Below are 20,620 nucleotides of genomic sequence, written 5' to 3' on the forward strand. Positions count from 1 at the left end.
CTAGCAAGAGCTATCAGATCAAGTGGATGTTCAAAATTTGAATTTCCACAATGGGCAAATAACTTTTTCAAGTTATTATAAAATGCCCAAGCAAACTTGAAGACAAGAAGAACACGGATAAGCACTTGCATACGGTTACAACTACGAAAGTAAGAAAAATCAAGATGGCAAGTCTTGAGCTAAAATTGAAAGCATTCAAATATGAGAGAGAATTTTTTTTTTTTTTTTGTAAAGCATCTCTACTGAGTATAGAAAGAAAGGAGAGTAGCAATGAGTTTGTGAAACCTTAGTGAGTGTAGCTTTGTGGAAACACTAGGGGAAATTAAGTGTAGCTTTGTACGAGACACTTAATTGGTGTAGGAGTATAGCTTTGTACGAGATAATTTCATCCTTGGAGTGAAAGGAGAAGCGCGGATTAAGAGGATTACACCACCTTTGAACCACTATAAATCTCCCTCTCTACTTTACTTTACATGCAGGACTTTTATTCTTGCATTCTTATCTGAGCTAACCCATTTACTATTCATCGTATTATTTATTCATCTTATTATCTGGGTTTGTGTGAAATCACATGTGCATGCAAGATATATTCTTTATATAACTTATCCTTTACTATCTTGATAATTATCTTCAAACCCATTTCATGTGTATGCATGTGCACGTAACAAATTTCATATACTTATTATTTGAGCTATTTCAAGTGTTTTCTAGGTGTTGCATGCAAATTATCTCTTCATATGTACGTGTTTTAATTTATACTCCGATCCGTAGCACTTCATCGTATTTATTTTCCATTGTGCACTCTAAGTTGCTTATTTGATTTATGCTTGTTACTTAGAGTTGAAATTACCAAAGTGTTATAAAGTTTTTAAATTGTTGAAAAGTCTATTCAACCCCCTCTCCTCCCCCCTTCCTCTAGACTTTTCCAACACTATCGGAACCAACATAAATCATTCGTATTCAAATAAAATGTGATAAATATTGTAATATAATATAGAATACTTTAATTCTAAGATATATTTAGTAATGATAAATAAAAATAATCAATTTACCATTAGTAGCAAATACAGATTATTTTAATTAATATACTTAGTATAATAATATGTGTCTTGAAAAATGAGTTGATGAACATTTAAAGTTTTAAGTTAGGTTAGAGTTTTTTGTTGCGCTGTCAAGTACATACGATTGTCCCCGCGCCATAACAGAGGTTTCACAACAAATGAGAACTGTATTTAATTTGGTGTCATGGGTGCCAAACTGCCAAATGATGTTGATCATATAACTACAAATTAAAGTGTTGTAAGGCGTATAATTTTTTTTCAACAAGCCAACGAATACTTTTTCAACCTACCGAAACATAACAAGACTCAAGACTCGATTAGTTGCGAAGGGATTTTCTTAACATAAGAGGCTGGATAGATTATGTTTAGGTTTTCTCTTATACTGTTAGGCATGCTTCTATTAGGTTAGTACTTGCTTTATTTATAGTGATCTAGATAAGCAGATTTCATGAAGCAACTTGAAGGGTTTGTTAAACACGGAGATGAGCATATGGTCTGCAAGCTTAGAAGGTCATTGGACCAAATTGGTGAAATCAATATAGTCAAGGGGTTGAGTAAATTACCAAAATGGTCCCTTGACTATATTGATTTCACCAATTTGGTCCCTCTCATACCCGGACATATACTGTCTAAGTCGTCGAAGGACCAAAGTGGTTAAAAAAAAAGATATTCAAAGGAGGAAATTAGCCAAATCAATATGAGTATGACCAAATTGGTGAAGTCAACATAGTCAGGGACCATTTTGGTAATTTACTCTATTTGTAACATATAACAAAGTTTGACCCACTCAAACTATTCACAATTCAATATTCTGAATTATTTAATTTAACTTTAGTAAATAAAATTTATATATTTAAAAACTACCTTACAAAATTTATAAAACACAATAGGCCAAATTTAAAATTTAAGGAGCTACTAAAGAAAATAAGCCCTTTCAAAAAAAAAAGAAGCAAATATAACAATAATTTGACAAATGAATAGTACTAAGACTAACCTCAACCTGCAATTGATGCGGTGGTCAGACTTAACCCTGATGAAGATGAGTGGCCCTTCACCGGCTATTATGGTGTCTGAAGAAGCAGTTTTACGTGGGGTGATTCGTCAAAAGATATTTGTGTTAAAACGGAAAGTCAGTGACTCCCCGAGTGTCGGTCTCGAAGGAGGGACGTGGAGGTGTGTCAAATGTTCGGGTGTTTATTTGATTGAGTCATGCAAGAGATTCGAGTGTGGTGAATGGTGGATTGTGAGTGAAAGGAGTTCATAAGGTTTGGTTTGTGTGCAAGAAAGTAATAAAGTAAGAGAGTTTGCAAATATGTAAAAGGGGTAGAGATTGGATAGTGTTCATGTATGTTGCATTGTGGTGTGACTAGGGTAATGGATAGAAAATGCAAGGATGTTGGCTATTCGAGAGTGTGTTGTCTTAGTCCTTTTCCACCTTTGTGTACTAAGGCTTCTTTGACTTAGGAGTGCCTTCAAGCATCCAAAGCTCTTAGAGGAATTCTATCAAACACTTAAGCTACACACTATCCTACTATTCTTAAGAAGTCCATAGGAACTATGATTGTGTCAAGCTTCAAATCCTAACTCTAATCAAAGACATGAAAGAGTCAAGAGCTCAATCTCTCATCTAGATTGGCCAAATCCAAACAAGATCTCATCAAAACAACAATCAATAGACAAGAATAGATAATCCAACAGTTTAAGCATTTAGATCCAAAATAGAGATAAGATCATCACACTAGCATCATGCAATCACACAATCCAAATCCCTAGATTAAACTAGCCACTCATGATATGAAATTCAAGACAAAAGCTAATTCAATCCAAGAATAAGATAACAAAATATAATATAAATGAAATAGAGATCACCTAGAGTGAAGTGATCCTTCAATCCAAGCTTTGTAGTCTTGTACAATGGAGATTTATCTAAACTAAGAAATGAAAAACTAAGAAAAATGGGGAAAGTTTTCCAAAGGAAAAACTAAGGAAAGGAAAACTAAATTTCTGGGAACCTTTTTTTGAAAATCTATCAAAGGGGTTTAAATAGTCTCCGAAATAGCAACCCTAGTCAAATTTCGCGCAGTGCAGTCTCCACGCCTGCTAACACGCGTGTGAGTGTGCGTGGGAGGCTACTGGATTATTTTCACGCACGCTCACACGCGTGTGGCCATCCTGTTGGGTCCTCTAAGGCTCCGATCTTGCCTGGTTCGCTCTTTAAGCTCAACTTTTGCTCCTATTTGCTCCCGGGGCTCCTGTTTCACCTCCTTTAGGCTAAAAGTAGCTTATGTGTGTCAGTTAGTGATTTTCAAGCATTTATGAGCACAATTCATCATGTAAGGATGCTATAGACGTGACAAAACACCCTAATATGAGCTTGATTTAAGGGTATCTCGGAGGCTTATAAAATTTTCCACACTTTGGTTCTTGCTTGCCCTCAAGCAAGACAATTTACTATCTAAGCACATAAGTCTCCGAGATTCTTTCTCATGTAAAACAAAGCTTTTGGCAAATCAAAATGATGGGTGTCTAAGACTGTTGAAACGGGAGAAATCATTTGTGTTATCTACAAAGGATTTTGGTTAGATGTCATCAACTCAAGAAATATTTTTGGGAAATAATAACCTTTCGTAGATAGACAAGTAAAATAAAGGATCACACTCCTCGCACCATACACAAGCATGCATTTCCGAAGTTTTGGTGTACCTTCTATTTAAATAGGGTCTCTAGCCGATCCCGCTAGTGGGAACGATGTGCACTAGCTAATCAACTTTTCCAACTTTATACGCCAAAGCCCAACGTAATTGTAAATGAGGGTAGGGGCATGGACCACTCACCGCTTTTGGCTTAGTGCGGTCCCTCTTTCTTCTCACTTCCTAGGATAACATCATCGAGCCACCCGACTTCACATGGAGCTCCATGCTTTTTCGAAGACAGTGCAATGGGTACCTGAATCCTAGCGAAGCGGCTCACCTCATCTCTTGTTTTCTCAATTCTTGGGATCTTTTTTATGTGAACAACCGACTCCAGATAAAGCTTTTTCCTTACCGAAGACTATGGTTGAGCAGAACCCAACGAATTGGCTTCTCTCAATTTTTAAACTTGGTGATTGGCCTTTTGCCTTTTCGATTTCTCTCTATGTCAACCCCTCATGCCTTTTTCTATTTATGATCAAGGGATTTTTTTCTTATTAAGCTTACCAACAGGCTCTCCTTTTGCCCCATGCCCTACCAAATTAGTCCAATTCCTGGCCTCGCTAATTTTATCTTTCTCAAATTAAAAAATGCACACTCCCACTTCGAGAGATCCTTGACTATGGTCCTACGTAAATAAGAGGTGAACATCATGCAAGCAGGCAAGAATATAAACTTATTTTGGCTCTAAACACTCTCATGGGTGCGAAAAGTAACTTCCTCAAAGATATTTCAAGAGTAAAAATTTTTGGGCATCTAGTCAAAATTCTCTCTAGATAACACAAATAATAACTCTCTTTTCAAACTGCAAATGCACCCGCTTATCATTCCCAAGAGCTTCAACTTCTTATTCTAAGCATATAAGCACAAAGTGCGTCTTTTCCACACTTTAAAACAAACATCGTCCTCGATGTTTCCATACGATATAAGGTAAAGGAACAACCAGGGATTCTAAAGATTAGACAAATAAAAGATCCCTTTCCACACTTTGGAATTTACTCTGGGATACAGGGTATGCATCAAACGATCCTATTTAACATGGTAAGCTCTAGCATAACACATACACAAAGCTATATAAACAAATATTTCCACACTTTAGAGATCAAAATGGGGTTTAAAATTAGAAAAGAGATAAGAAGATAAACCAAGTATGAATCCCTCTTTCCACACTTTAGCTTCCAACATAGGCCTGCTCCCGTTATAGATGCTCTATAAGAAATGGAGACATAACATACAAAAGGGTTTTCGGAGTACTATTCAATTATTGTAAGCTGATAGAAATATAAAAGCAATAAAACATAAACATAGATAATAAAGCATGTAAATAAACGAAATTATTCAAAATAGAAATGCGAATATTTAAAGTGCATAAAAGTAAAGCAGTTGGAATGTAAATAACATAAAGCGATAAAAATAAAGTAAAGCAAAGTAAAGTAAAAGAAATAAAGGTCGGAACCCCGCGCATAAGGAACCTAATGTTTTGATGGGACCAACAACCAATGTAACCAATGTCACTCGGACTTCAGAATCAAGTGTCAAATGTCAGGATTGACAACAGACAAGGGAGGCATCACTGATCGCCGAAGGAGGGAGGGTGGAACTGGCTATCAAATCTAGCCTCTAGCTCTGCAATTCTTCTATCATTCTCCTCTACCGCCCTTCTCATGCGATTAAGCTCTTCAGTGTGGACGTCTTGCCTCGTAGAAATGGAAGTGAATTGGCCTTCCTGACATGTGCGCTGCTCATGCCAATAGGTCATCTGCTCATTATGGAGCTGCCTGTGGAAAGTCTGAGTCGTCTCCCATTCCATAGAAGTAGGGCCTTGCTCCTATGCAGCTTCGTCCTCTTCATTCTCTTCATCATCCTCATCGTTGTCGTCAGAAGCTTCTAAATCTGTTGCATCATCACCTCCTAATCTCATGTTCATGGCAAAGAACTCACCAACAGTGAAAGCAATCGTGGTACCTTCATCTTTTTCTCCCATAAGACGGTCTGTAAGACCCAACCCCTGGCACAGTCTAGTAACAAAAGGTCCAATGAAAACAGTCTGAACTTTAGGCTTAAGTTGGGTTTGGAGCCATTTTCTCGCTTGCACTCCCATGTTGATTCCCACTTCATTCTCCATGCACCACATATAAAAGAGATCTTGCTTATAGACCTTGTTGCGGTTGGTGGTTCTGCCGGAGAGATTCACTGCAAAGGCTAATCTGATAGCCTTTAAAGCATTCCTTGTGATGAGATTTGCCTTGAGGTTTGATGAATTGTAAGGGGCATTGTTGGTGATGCTTCTCCAATACTGAATAGCAACAGCTTCTGAATCAAAATCTTCCTTAAACTCTCTGAAATATGGCATAGAGATGCTCTCGTTGGTGTGGAATCCAAGCGTAACACCTAAAGTGTTAACTGACATACTATAGTGGTTGCCGAACAGTCTGAAGGAAATGTACTCTCTTGCATTGTTAACTTCTTTGCGGATCTCCAATGTCGCCAAAAATTCATATGTGACTGGCGCGAATGTAGATCCTCTCCACTCGAATAGACGGCGGAGCTGTCGGTGCCTAATCAGTCTATTTACCTCATCCAAGCAACCAAACTCTATTAAAACATTGTCATCAAAGTAGTGGCCGACTGAAAGCTGCTTTCCCTTATAATTATCTACCGAGGTCAGTTGAAGGGGTGTCAAGTGCCTAAGAGAACTTGACCCACGCTCCTGGGGAGCTTGTTGAACTGCAGTTTGTGGTCGAGCTCGTGACCTGCTGGATTCACCGTGATCATATTTAGTTTTCTTTGCAATCTCTTTAGCTCGTCCCATCCTACAAAATTTTAGAAATTACCATTCATGGTAATTGGTTTTGGATAAATATCTTTCAAATAAGTCACCATTGGATTCATGCAAAATTCCTTGTCAAGATAATGAATTTCAAACATATAGGGTTAAGGATTTTTGAAAATTTTGCCATAGTTTCCCCTATATTTTGAACAATTCTAGCATAAGAATATCAACAATATCATTCCATTATCACACACATGCATGATTTCATCATAAGATAATTCAATTTGATAGTCAAATGAGAAGTCAACTATAAAAGTCAAGAAATTCAAAAAGTCAACTTCATCTTCTTCCCCAAATTCAAAAATTAGGGTTTGAAATTTAAAATTCAATTTGGGCAATGTAGCATGTGAAAAGTCAAATTGATGGCATATAATAGTTCTACAACAAGTTTACTCATCAATTCAAGCATCAATTTCACAATTTGAACAAGAAATTTAACAAACCCATATGCTCAACAATGGTGTTCACACTTGAAGCTCAAAAATATATATCAATCCATCAATGCAATCATCAATAATGAAAGAAAACATTAAAGGATAGTTCTATGAAGCATTATAAACCAATTTAAACATTCAAATCATTCAAAATCATGCAAGGTAATGTAGAAGAAATTTCACATTCAAGTTCTTCCAAACTCATGGATTTTAAAAAATAAATGGTTAAAAGATAAGAAATTACCTTGATGGTGATGTTTCAACCCTTCTTGAAGTAAAAATAAGATATATGTTCAAACCTTGAGTATGGATTGCACCTTGCGTGGAGAAGAGAAGAAAAAATAGGGTTGAGAAGCAAAAATGGCGTGGAAAGCCGAATGGGGGGCGGGGGGGGGGGNGGGGGGGGGGGGGGGGGGGGGGGGGGGGGGGGGGGGGATTATCTCGTGGGGATGCCTTCACGCCGGCGACACGCGTGTGTGCGTGCGTGGGGGCTCACTGCCTCGCTCCCACGCACGGCTACACGCGTGTGAGCGTGCATGGGGGCTTACTGCCTCATTCCCACGCACGGCTACACACGTGTGGTGCACTATTTTCTTCCGGTCTTGGTCTCTCCCTTCATACCTATGCCCGAATTAGGCTTTTCCAATGCATTTTTAGTCTCGAATCCTACAAGTTAGTCCTCAAAAACATGGTACCATTGGAGTTGTAACAAATTATTAGAACAAAAACATAAAAAAAAAAACTATAAAAGAAACAATTTATTGAACCTTGGGTTGCCTCCCAAGTAGCGCCACGATTTACGTCATTGGCTAGACGCATGATACCTTTGTTCAAGAATCAACCATACTCCTTGGTAGTGGGTAAGAAGCATTTTGGTACCCACGTATTCTTCCCTGTAAGCTTATCATTTCTCCACTTCGATTTTGGTTTAGTTTTCGTTTTGATCGTCGCCCTTACATTATCATCTTCTTCCTTCATTTTTTCCTTCTCATCATTTGTGGCTTGTCCATCAAATCTCAGGGTTATTTCACCTGAACTCACATCTATGCGTGCATGACACGTAGCCAAAAATGGTCTTCCAAGAATTAAGGATCCATGGGGCTCATTATCACCCATCTTGCAAACAACAATGTCGACAGGCACAAGAAATTTTCCTACTCGTACTAAAACATCTTCCGCCAAGCCTTCAGGATACCGTGTGGTTCCGTCAGCTAAACGTAGAGTCAGCCTTGTCGGTTTCAAGCTTAGTAAGTTCAATTTTTCAAAAAGATTTGAAGACATGACATTAATAGAAGCTCCAAGATCGGCAAGAGCATTTTGAGGTTCCATATTTTGTATAGAACAAGGAATCAACAAAGCTCCAGGGTCGCCCTTCTTTCTGGGGTAACCCTCAGTCAAACAAGCCGAAGATTCTTGGCTTAAGCAAGTAAAATTATCACAATTGTCATCCTCAAATAACTTACGGCATTCCTTGTTATTGAAAAATTTTCGGATAAAAGCATTAATTGTACCTTCTCGTGCCGCTTCTTTCTCTTTTGAACTTTTGATTTTGTCTCGTGGTAGCTCCTNGGGGGGGGGGGGGGGGGGGGGGGGGGGGGGGGGGGGGATTATCTCGTGGGGATGCCTTCACGCCGGCGACACGCGTGTGTGCGTGCGTGGGGGCTCACTGCCTCGCTCCCACGCACGGCTACACGCGTGTGAGCGTGCATGGGGGCTTACTGCCTCATTCCCACGCACGGCTACACACGTGTGGTGCACTATTTTCTTCCGGTCTTGGTCTCTCCCTTCATACCTATGCCCGAATTAGGCTTTTCCAATGCATTTTTAGTCTCGAATCCTACAAGTTAGTCCTCAAAAACATGGTACCATTGGAGTTGTAACAAATTATTAGAACAAAAACATAAAAAAAAAAACTATAAAAGAAACAATTTATTGAACCTTGGGTTGCCTCCCAAGTAGCGCCACGATTTACGTCATTGGCTAGACGCATGATACCTTTGTTCAAGAATCAACCATACTCCTTGGTAGTGGGTAAGAAGCATTTTGGTACCCACGTATTCTTCCCTGTAAGCTTATCATTTCTCCACTTCGATTTTGGTTTAGTTTTCGTTTTGATCGTCGCCCTTACATTATCATCTTCTTCCTTCATTTTTTCCTTCTCATCATTTGTGGCTTGTCCATCAAATCTCAGGGTTATTTCACCTGAACTCACATCTATGCGTGCATGACACGTAGCCAAAAATGGTCTTCCAAGAATTAAGGATCCATGGGGCTCATTATCACCCATCTTGCAAACAACAATGTCGACAGGCACAAGAAATTTTCCTACTCGTACTAAAACATCTTCCGCCAAGCCTTCAGGATACCGTGTGGTTCCGTCAGCTAAACGTAGAGTCAGCCTTGTCGGTTTCAAGCTTAGTAAGTTCAATTTTTCAAAAAGATTTGAAGACATGACATTAATAGAAGCTCCAAGATCGGCAAGAGCATTTTGAGGTTCCATATTTTGTATAGAACAAGGAATCAACAAAGCTCCAGGGTCGCCCTTCTTTCTGGGGTAACCCTCAGTCAAACAAGCCGAAGATTCTTGGCTTAAGCAAGTAAAATTATCACAATTGTCATCCTCAAATAACTTACGGCATTCCTTGTTATTGAAAAATTTTCGGATAAAAGCATTAATTGTACCTTCTCGTGCCGCTTCTTTCTCTTTTGAACTTTTGATTTTGTCTCGTGGTGCCGCTTCTTTCTCTTTTGAACTTTTGATTTTGTCTCGTGGTACCGCTTCTTTCTCTTTTGAACTTTTGATTTTGTCTCGTGGTAGCGCTTCTTTCTCTTTTGAACTTTTGATTTTGTCTCGTGGTAGCTCCTTTTCTTTTGGGCAACTTTTGATTTTGTCTCGTGGTAGCTCCTTTTCTTTTGGGCACATTTCCGAAGTGGTTTTCTCCTTGCTTTCCTTCATTGAGATTGTGCACGAAGTGGTTTTCTCCTTGCTTTCCTTCATTGAGATTGTGCACGAACCGCTCGCACTTTTTAATTCGAGATTGGGACTACAAGAGGTAGTCTCGTTTTTCTTATCTTCTACCTTACATTGGCATATTCCGCAAATAGCATCCATCGGGTCACATTTTCCATGTTCTTCTTCCTTGGCATCAATAGCATTGACTCTCTCTTTTGGATTATTCTTAGTGTTACTAGGGAGTTGTCCGTAGTGTCTATCCGACATCATCTTAAACATTTGAGAGATTTGATTCTCAATGGTCTTTAGTGTAGCCTTGGACTCTTGTCTAAGACTAGAAATCTCTTGTCTAATCTCTTGAGTAATCTCTTGTTTTAGATTTGCCCGATCATTTTTGAGTTCCATGATCGTCCTTGTAAGTCTTTCATCTACTTCACGGATGTCATCCCTTCTCTGTTGAGTAAAGTTAAGTTGAGAGTTGTATTGTGGCCTGAACTGGGTCATTTGATTTCCATTTCCTTGGTTTTGATTGTACATCAATTTGTTCTTATCATTTTGTCCATATGCAGGCTTATTTCTATAGTTGTATTGTCCTTTCGCTTGATATCCTTCATTGTTGCTATTGTTCCAACCCTCTCCATGCTTCCAATTATTGTTCGATCTTTGATTCTGTCCATAAGCATTGAAGTTGGAGTTCCTTTGGTAATCTACCGCCTCAACTTGCTCAGATGCAGACGGAGAAGTGCAAATATTGGTATCATGAGGTCCTCCACAAATGTTACAATAAAGTGCCAAAGCCATGCAAGGCTTGAGTTTTCCTTCCATTTTTTCTAACATGGCCTGTAGCTTTTTGATTTCGTGATTCATCGCCTCTATTTTTGCCTCGCTTGCCACATGATTATCAACTTCATATATGCCCACGTGATCTCCTCGTCGGTCGTACCAACAAGATGTATTCTTAGATATTCTTTCAATTAGTTCTTCAGCTTCTGGCAAAGCTAGGGAGACAAAGGCGGCACCGCTAGAGGATGAGTCAAGCAACATCGTCTGTTAGCCCTCCGTAGAATGAGCTAATCATGTCCCATGGGTGCATCAGATCTTGTGGGCATTGTCTTTTAAGAACCTTGAATCGTCGCCACGCATCTCCCAGACTTTCAAGCCTTCCTTGCTTGAATTCCTGTATTAACCTTCAAATCCTCAGTCTTTGTGATGGGAAAGAACTCGTTCATGAATTCACGATGCAACTGTTGCCATGATCTGAAATGATTGTCATCTTGGCTTTCCAACCATCGTGCTGCCTCTCTTATAACTGAAAATGGGAATAATTTAAGTCGAACTATCTCCTCATTAATGCCTTCTTGCCTGTACATCCCACATGCTCGTATGAACCTTTTTATGTGTGCGTTGGGATCTTCAGATGGTAATCCCGAGTATTGACTATTCTGAACCAGTGGGAGAATAGTTGGATGCACGTGAAAGTTGACGTTTTCCATCGGCGGTACATAGATCGAATTATGCATGTTAAAATCAGGGGTCATGTAATCTGCAATTGATCTTTGCGGTTCCTAAGGGATTCCATAGTATTCTTCTTCACGGATATTCTCTTGATGATTTGCTCTGTTAGCTTGTGGTTCTTCAAGAATTGGTTCTTCATGGTTAATTGGTGCTTGTGGAACAATTGGAACTGGGGGTGGATTTGGTACATTTGTTCCTCTTCCTGGTGGATTTCTTGTTGCGCTTGATGAAGCCATTTGTGATCTTTGTATATTTTTCCTTCTAGTTGCTCTATTGATTTCTGGAATGTAGGGTAGTAAGCCTTGATTTCCTTTTGCTCGCGTGTGTATTCACCTAGTAAGATTATCAATGAAACAGAAATTCCACAATTGACTAGAAGTAGTCAATTGGGTAAGTAGCAAAAACAGATAAAATAGAAATAAAATAAAAGAAAGTGGTATGGATTAACAAGGCTAAAATCTAGCATTCATTCAATCAAAGTAAACAAAACATATGACAACTGACATCGCGGTTTTGCTTAGGGTGTAAGTGTCAAAAGATATTTGTATGATAAAACGGAAAGTCTGTGACTCCCCGAGTGTCGGTCTCGAAGGAGGGACGTGGAGGTGTGTCAAGCGTTCGGGAGTTTACTTGATTGGATCATGCATAGGATTCGAGTGTGATGAAAGGTGGATTTGTGAGTGAGAGTAGTTCATTTGGTTGATTTGAGTGCAAGAGAGTAGTAAAGTAAAAGTGATTTTGTGAATATGTGAAAAGCGGTAGGGATTGGATAGTGTTCATGAACATTGCATAGTGGAGTGTCTAAGGTCAAGGATTAGGATTGCTAGGATATTTTCTATTCAAGAGTGTGTTGTCTTAGTCCTTTTCCACCTTGTGTACTAAGGCTTCTTTGACTTAGGAGTGCCTTCAAGCATCCAAAGTTCTAAGAGGAATTTTATCAAACACTTAAGCTACACACTATCCTACTATTCTTAAGAAGTCCATAGGAACTATGATTGTGTCAAGCTTCAAATCCTAACTCTAATCAAAGACATGAAAGAGTCAAGAGCTCAATCTCTCATCTAGATTGGCCAAATCCAAACAAGATCTCATCAAAACAACAATCAATAGACAAGAATAGATAATCCATCAACACAAACTCATAGATCTAAGATATAGAGATAAGATCATCACACTAGCAACATTCAATCATACAATCCAAATCCCTAGACTAAACTAGCTACTCATAATATGAAATGCAAGCAAAAGCTAATTTAATCCAAGAACAAGATAGCTAAAATTATAGAAATGAAATAGAGATCACCTAGAGAGAAGAAGATCTTCAATCCAAGCTTGTTGTCTTGCTACAATGGAGATTGATCTAATCTAAAAAGCTAAGAAAAATGAAGAAAGTTCTCCAAAGGCAAAACTAAGAAAAGAAAAACTAAATTTCTGGGAACCCCCCTGAAAATTCATCAAAGGGGTTTAAATAGTCTCCGAAATGACAACCCTAGCTGAAATTCGCGCATCACCGTCTCCACGCCTCTCACACGCGTGTGAGCGTGCGTGGGAAGCTTCTGGAAAGTTTTCGCGCTTGCTCACACGCGTGTGGCCTTCCAGTTTGGTCCTCCGGGGATCCGCTCTTGCCTGGTTTGCTCTTTAAGCTCAACTTTTGGTCATATTTGCTCCCGGGGCTCCTGTTTTACTTCTTTTAAGCTAAAAGTAGCATTTGTGCATCAGTTAGTGAGTTTCAAGCATTTACGCACATAATTTACCAAGTAAGGATGCTATAGATGCGATAAAACACCCTAAAATGTGCCTGAAATAAGGGTATCTCGGAGTCTTATCAAATTTTCCACACTTTGTTTCTTGCTTGTCCTCAAGCAAGACATTTGACTCTCTAAGCCAGCCTATTGCCTTCCGCAACGGCGCCATTTTGAAGAACAGTTTTACGTGGGGTGATTGTCAAAAGATATTTGTGTTAAAACGGAAAGTCAGTGACTCCCCGAGTGTCGGTCTCGAAGGAGGGACGTGGAGGTGTGTCAAATGTTCGGGTGTTTACTTGATTGAGTCATGCAAGGATTCGAGTGTGGTGAATGGTGATTGTGAGTGAAGGATTTCATAAGGTTGGTTTGTGTGCAAGAAAGTAATAAAGTAAAGAGTTTGCAAATATGTAAAAGGGTAGATTGGATAGTGTTCATGTATGTTGCATTGTGGTGTGACTAGGTAATGGATAGATAATGCAAGGATGTTGCTATTCAAGAGTGTGTTGTCTTAGTCCTTTTCCACCTTTGTGTACTAAGGCTTCTTTGACTTAGAGTGCCTTCAAGCATCCAAAGCTCTAAGAGGAATTTTATCAAACACTTAAGCTACACACTATCCTACTATTCTTAAGAAGTCCATAGGAACTATGATTGTGTCAAGCTTCAAATCCTAACTCTAATCAAAGACATGAAAGAGTCAAGAGCTCAATCTCTCATCTAGATTGGCCAAATCCAAACAAGATCTCATCAAAACAACAATCAATAGACAAGAATAGATAATCCAACAGTTTAAGCATTTAGATCCAAAATAGAGATAAGATCATCACACTAGCATCATGCAATCACACAATCCAAATCCCTAGATTAAACTAGCCACTCATGATATGAAATTCAAGACAAAAGCTAATTCAATCCAAGAATAAGATAACAAAATATAATATAAATGAAATAGAGATCACCTAGAGTGAAGTGATCCTTCAATCCAAGCTTTGTAGTCTTGTACAATAGAGATTTATCTAAACTAAGAAATGAAAAACTAAGAAAAATGGGGAAAGTTTTCCAAAGGAAAAACTAAGGAAAGGAAAACTAAATTTCTGGNTTTAAGCTCAACTTTTGGTCATATTTGCTCCCGGGGCTCCTGTTTTACTTCTTTTAAGCTAAAAGTAGCATTTGTGCATCAGTTAGTGAGTTTCAAGCATTTACGCACATAATTTACCAAGTAAGGATGCTATAGATGCGATAAAACACCCTAAAATGTGCCTGAAATAAGGGTATCTCGGAGTCTTATCAACAGCCTATTGCCTTCCCCGGCAACGGCGCCATTTTGAAGAAGCAGTTTTACGTGGGGTGATTCGTCAAAAGATATTTGTGTTAAAACGGAAAGTCAGTGACTCCCCGAGTGTCGGTCTCGAAGGAGGGACGTGGAGGTGTGTCAAATGTTCGGGTGTTTATTTGATTGAGTCATGCAAGAGATTCGAGTGTGGTGAATGGTGGATTGTGAGTGAAAGGATTTCATAAGGTTTGGTTTGTGTGCAAGAAAGTAATAAAGTAAGAGAGTTTGCAAATATGTAAAAGGGGTAGAGATTGGATAGTGTTCATGTATGTTGCATTGTGGTGTGACTAGGGTAATGGATAGATAATGCAAGGATGTTGGCTATTCGAGAGTGTGTTGTCTTAGTCCTTTTCCACCTTTGTGTACTAAGGCTTCTTTGACTTAGGAGTGCCTTCAAGCATCCAAAGCTCTTAGAGGAATTCTATCAAACACTTAAGCTACACACTATCCTACTATTCTTAAGAAGTCCATAGGAACTATGATTGTGTCAAGCTTCAAATCCTAACTCTAATCAAAGACATGAAAGAGTCAAGAGCTCAATCTCTCATCTAGATTGGCCAAATCCAAACAAGATCTCATCAAAACAACAATCAATAGACAAGAATAGATAATCCAACAGTTTAAGCATTTAGATCCAAAATAGAGATAAGATCATCACACTAGCATCATGCAATCACACAATCCAAATCCCTAGATTAAACTAGCCACTCATGATATGAAATTCAAGACAAAAGCTAATTCAATCCAAGAATAAGATAACAAAATATAATATAAATGAAATAGAGATCACCTAGAGTGAAGTGATCCTTCAATCCAAGCTTTGTAGTCTTGTACAATAGAGATTTATCTAAACTAAGAAATGAAAAACTAAGAAAAATGGGGAAAGTTTTCCAAAGGAAAAACTAAGGAAAGGAAAACTAAATTTCTGGGAACCTTTTTTTGAAAATCTATCAAAGGGGTTTAAATAGTCTCCAAAATAGCAACCCTAGTCAAATTTCGCGCAGTGCAGTCTCCACGCCTGCTCACACGCGTGTGAGTGTGCGTGGGAGGCTACTGGATTATTTCCACGCACGCTCACACGCGTGTGGCCATCCTGTTGGGTCCTCCAGGGCTCCGATCTTGCCTGGTTCGCTCTTTAAGCTCAACTTTTGCTCCTATTTGCTCCCGGGGCTCCTGTTTCACCTCCTTTAGGCTAAAAGTAGCTTCTGTGTGTCGGTTAGTGATTTTCAAGCATTTATGAGCACAAGTCATCATGTAAGGATGCTATAGACGTGACAAAACACCCTAATATGAGCTTGATTTAAGGGTATCTCGGAGGCTTATCAGTGTCCCTGAAAGAAGCCGGCGTCTGGAATCTTGAAATCTCCTATCCTCTTTAAGCTCTCTGCCTTGGGTCACAATGGGTGATTTCAATGATATTCTTCACCAAACTGAGAAGCGCGAAGGTAACGCCCAGCCGCTAAATCTTATCAATGGTTTTCGGGATGCTGTCGAATCTAGTGGGTTAAGTGATTTTAGCTTCGAGGGGTATCAATTCACATGGGAGCGGTCTAAAGACACGCCAAATTGGGTTGAAGCAAAGCTTGACAAAATCCTAACATCAGACTCTTGGAATGACTTGTTCATGCATGCCAAGGCTTCTTCTGTTATTGCCCCAAAAAGTGACCTCTTACCCCTTCACCTTCATATGTATCAAGCCATTAACCAGAAGCCTAAAGGTCGCTTCCGATTTGAAAATCTATGGTTGAAGGAGTCACTATGCAGAGATGTCATGATTGAGTGTTGGTCAAATTCATACGGGTATCCTCTCATCGATAGGGTTGGCCGCTGTGGCAAAGCCATATGGGNTTGCTACAATGGAGATTGATCTAATCTAAAAAGCTAAGAAAAATGAAGAAAGTTCTCCAAAGGCAAAACTAAGAAAAGAAAAACTAAATTTCTGGGAACCCCCCTGAAAATTCATCAAAGGGGTTTAAATAGTCTCCGAAATGACAACCCTAGCTGAAATTCGCGCATCACCGTCTCCACGCCTCTCACACGCGTGTGAGCGTGCGTGGGAAGCTTCTGGAAAGTTTTCGCGCTTGCTCACACGCGTGTGGCCTTCCAGTTTGGTCCTCCGGGGATCCGCTCTTGCCTGGTTTGCTCTTTAAGCTCAACTTTTGGTCATATTTGCTCCCGGGGCTCCTGTTTTACTTCTTTTAAGCTAAAAGTAGCATTTGTGCATCAGTTAGTGAGTTTCAAGCATTTACGCACATAATTTACCAAGTAAGGATGCTATAGATGCGATAAAACACCCTAAAATGTGCCTGAAATAAGGGTATCTCGGAGTCTTATCAACAGCCTATTGCCTTCCCCGGCAACGGCGCCATTTTGAAGAAGCAGTTTTACGTGGGGTGATTCGTCAAAAGATATTTGTGTTAAAACGGAAAGTCAGTGACTCCCCGAGTGTCGGTCTCGAAGGAGGGACGTGGAGGTGTGTCAAATGTTCGGGTGTTTATTTGATTGAGTCATGCAAGAGATTCGAGTGTGGTGAATGGTGGATTGTGAGTGAAAGGATTTCATAAGGTTTGGTTTGTGTGCAAGAAAGTAATAAAGTAAGAGAGTTTGCAAATATGTAAAAGGGGTAGAGATTGGATAGTGTTCATGTATGTTGCATTGTGGTGTGACTAGGGTAATGGATAGATAATGCAAGGATGTTGGCTATTCGAGAGTGTGTTGTCTTAGTCCTTTTCCACCTTTGTGTACTAAGGCTTCTTTGACTTAGGAGTGCCTTCAAGCATCCAAAGCTCTTAGAGGAATTCTATCAAACACTTAAGCTACACACTATCCTACTATTCTTAAGAAGTCCATAGGAACTATGATTGTGTCAAGCTTCAAATCCTAACTCTAATCAAAGACATGAAAGAGTCAAGAGCTCAATCTCTCATCTAGATTGGCCAAATCCAAACAAGATCTCATCAAAACAACAATCAATAGACAAGAATAGATAATCCAACAGTTTAAGCATTTAGATCCAAAATAGAGATAAGATCATCACACTAGCATCATGCAATCACACAATCCAAATCCCTAGATTAAACTAGCCACTCATGATATGAAATTCAAGACAAAAGCTAATTCAATCCAAGAATAAGATAACAAAATATAATATAAATGAAATAGAGATCACCTAGAGTGAAGTGATCCTTCAATCCAAGCTTTGTAGTCTTGTACAATAGAGATTTATCTAAACTAAGAAATGAAAAACTAAGAAAAATGGGGAAAGTTTTCCAAAGGAAAAACTAAGGAAAGGAAAACTAAATTTCTGGGAACCTTTTTTTGAAAATCTATCAAAGGGGTTTAAATAGTCTCCAAAATAGCAACCCTAGTCAAATTTCGCGCAGTGCAGTCTCCACGCCTGCTCACACGCGTGTGAGTGTGCGTGGGAGGCTACTGGATTATTTCCACGCACGCTCACACGCGTGTGGCCATCCTGTTGGGTCCTCCAGGGCTCCGATCTTGCCTGGTTCGCTCTTTAAGCTCAACTTTTGCTCCTATTTGCTCCCGGGGCTCCTGTTTCACCTCCTTTAGGCTAAAAGTAGCTTCTGTGTGTCGGTTAGTGATTTTCAAGCATTTATGAGCACAAGTCATCATGTAAGGATGCTATAGACGTGACAAAACACCCTAATATGAGCTTGATTTAAGGGTATCTCGGAGGCTTATCAGTGTCCCTGAAAGAAGCCGGCGTCTGGAATCTTGAAATCTCCTATCCTCTTTAAGCTCTCTGCCTTGGGTCACAATGGGTGATTTCAATGATATTCTTCACCAAACTGAGAAGCGCGAAGGTAACGCCCAGCCGCTAAATCTTATCAATGGTTTTCGGGATGCTGTCGAATCTAGTGGGTTAAGTGATTTTAGCTTCGAGGGGTATCAATTCACATGGGAGCGGTCTAAAGACACGCCAAATTGGGTTGAAGCAAAGCTTGACAAAATCCTAACATCAGACTCTTGGAATGACTTGTTCATGCATGCCAAGGCTTCTTCTGTTATTGCCCCAAAAAGTGACCTCTTACCCCTTCACCTTCATATGTATCAAGCCATTAACCAGAAGCCTAAAGGTCGCTTCCGATTTGAAAATCTATGGTTGAAGGAGTCACTATGCAGAGATGTCATGATTGAGTGTTGGTCAAATTCATACGGGTATCCTCTCATCGATAGGGTTGGCCGCTGTGGCAAAGCCATATGGGACTGGGGGAAAAATTTCTCTAGGAATTTCCATAGGCGCATTGACTATTGGAAGAGCCGAATGGAACACACAAAGCATAGACGTGATTTACATGGCATTTCCTTATTTAGAGAGGCTCAATTCCAATATCTCCGGGTTCTCCGGCAACAAAGTGACTACTAGCGGCAACGGGCGAAACAATTATGGCTGAGAGATGGTGATACCAACTCCAGTTACTTCCATAAATCGGTCCGTAGAAGAAAGCAAGCAAATCAGATTACCAAGTTGAAGGGAAAAGATGGTGTTTGGGTCGACAGAGGTACGGAACTTGATTCTCTCATCACCTCTTATTTTACTAATCTGTTCAGTCCCATAGTGGGGAATTTTAATCCAGTTATTGCTCATATTCAACCAAAGATCACTCATGCTCACAATAATTCCCTTACCCGTGGTGTTACACTACTTGAAGTTAAAGAGGCCCTTTTCGACATGAAACCTGACAAATCCCCAGGTCCAGATGGACTCAATCCGGGATTCTTCCAACATTTCAGGGATATTTTATGTCCTGAGCTTCTCAGCTTCTGTTCAGAATGTCTACTCTCAGGAAAACTGCCAGACAACATCAATCACTCCCATATTGTTCTTATCCCCAAAAAGACCAAACCTGAATGCATGGGCGATCTTAGGCCTATAGCTCTCTGCAACACCTTATACAAACTTGTTTCGAAAATCTTGGCAAACTGTGTCAAACCCCTTCTCTCAAATCTTGTGTCTGAGTCTCAGTCAGCTTTTGTTCTGGGCCGTCTTATAACAGATAACATAATGCTTGCCTATGAAATTAATCATTATTTCAAAAGGAAAAGGCGGGGGAACCTTGGTTTTGTGGAGGCTAAACTGGATATGAGCAAAGCATTTGATAGGGTAAATTGGGATTTCCTACTAGCTGTTCTCTCAAAGTTGGGTTTCTCTGGTTAGTTTATTAATCTGCTCAAGGATATGATCACTACTGTCAGCTATTCCATTTTGCTCGAGGGTAGGGACATTGGCCAAGTTATTCCTCAAAGAGGTCTGAGACAGGGTGATCCCCTGTCTCCCTATCTCTTTATTCTTATACTGGAGTCTTTTCATCTCTTGCTACAAAACCACCAGTCTGCTAATCTCATTCATGGAGTTTCTATAGCTAGAGGAGCCCCAACCATTACAAACCTCTTCTTTGCCGATGATTGTTATATATTCTGTAGAGCTATCCCATCCGAGTGCACCTCCCTAAAAAACACTATTGAATCTTTTGCTCTAGCTTCTGGTCAAACAGTCAACTACTCTAAATCCACCCTTACTTTTAGTCACAATGTTGGAGGTGAAACCAAACACCAATGTGTGTAACATCCTGCACATGCGAGAAGGTAACCTAAGTGGGAATTACTTGGGCCTCCCCTCTTTAATCGGTAGAAACAAGCGTGAAATCTTGGGGTTTATTAAAGACAAAGTCATGGGCAGAATAAGAAGTTGTACACATAGATTTTTATCTTGTGCCGGGAGGGAAATTATTCTAAAAAATGTTGTTCAGGCCATACCCACCTTTGCCATGAGTGTTTTCTGTCTAATTTATTGGTGAGGAGGTCCTTCAAAAACTTTGCATATCTTGGCATTTGGCCTAAGGCATCTACAAAAGGCATGTTAATATGCAATTGTTTCAAAAGGTGCAGAAATTTACCATACTGAGTTTTGTCCTCATTTTTCTTCAACCTCCCCGGATAGGGAAGTGGTGGCCTGTAAACGGGAACATCTGCCTTTTCCTTGCCTTTTTCTAAAGCTTTCTCAGCATGTGAACCTGCAGGTGCAACTGTGCCAGTGT

At 39.7% G+C, this 20,620-nt stretch overlaps 2 protein-coding genes across 2 annotated transcripts; both read left to right on the forward strand.

Annotated features, from left to right (window-relative positions):
• Positions 1-15,960: 15,960 nt before the first annotated feature.
• Positions 15,961-16,428, forward strand: LOC116003955. Its single transcript, XM_031243899.1, has one exon. It carries the CDS (start codon positions 15,961-15,963, stop codon positions 16,426-16,428), a length of 468 nt encoding a protein of 155 aa, XP_031099759.1.
• A 1,911-nt stretch (positions 16,429-18,339) lies between these two features.
• Positions 18,340-18,948, forward strand: LOC116003956. Its single transcript, XM_031243900.1, has one exon. The coding sequence runs from the start codon at positions 18,340-18,342 to the stop codon at positions 18,946-18,948; it is 609 nt and encodes a 202-aa protein (XP_031099760.1).
• Positions 18,949-20,620: the final 1,672 nt, after the last annotated feature.

This window comes from Ipomoea triloba, chromosome 14, assembly GCF_003576645.1.
Source record: "Ipomoea triloba cultivar NCNSP0323 chromosome 14, ASM357664v1".
Lineage (NCBI taxonomy): Eukaryota > Viridiplantae > Streptophyta > Magnoliopsida > Solanales > Convolvulaceae > Ipomoea > Ipomoea triloba.

Bases quoted from the DNA above. Each gene is read 5' to 3' on its own strand.
- LOC116003956 (XM_031243900.1), top strand. From the start codon at position 18,340: ATGGGTGATTTCAATGATATTCTTCACCAAACTGAGAAGCGCGAAGGT.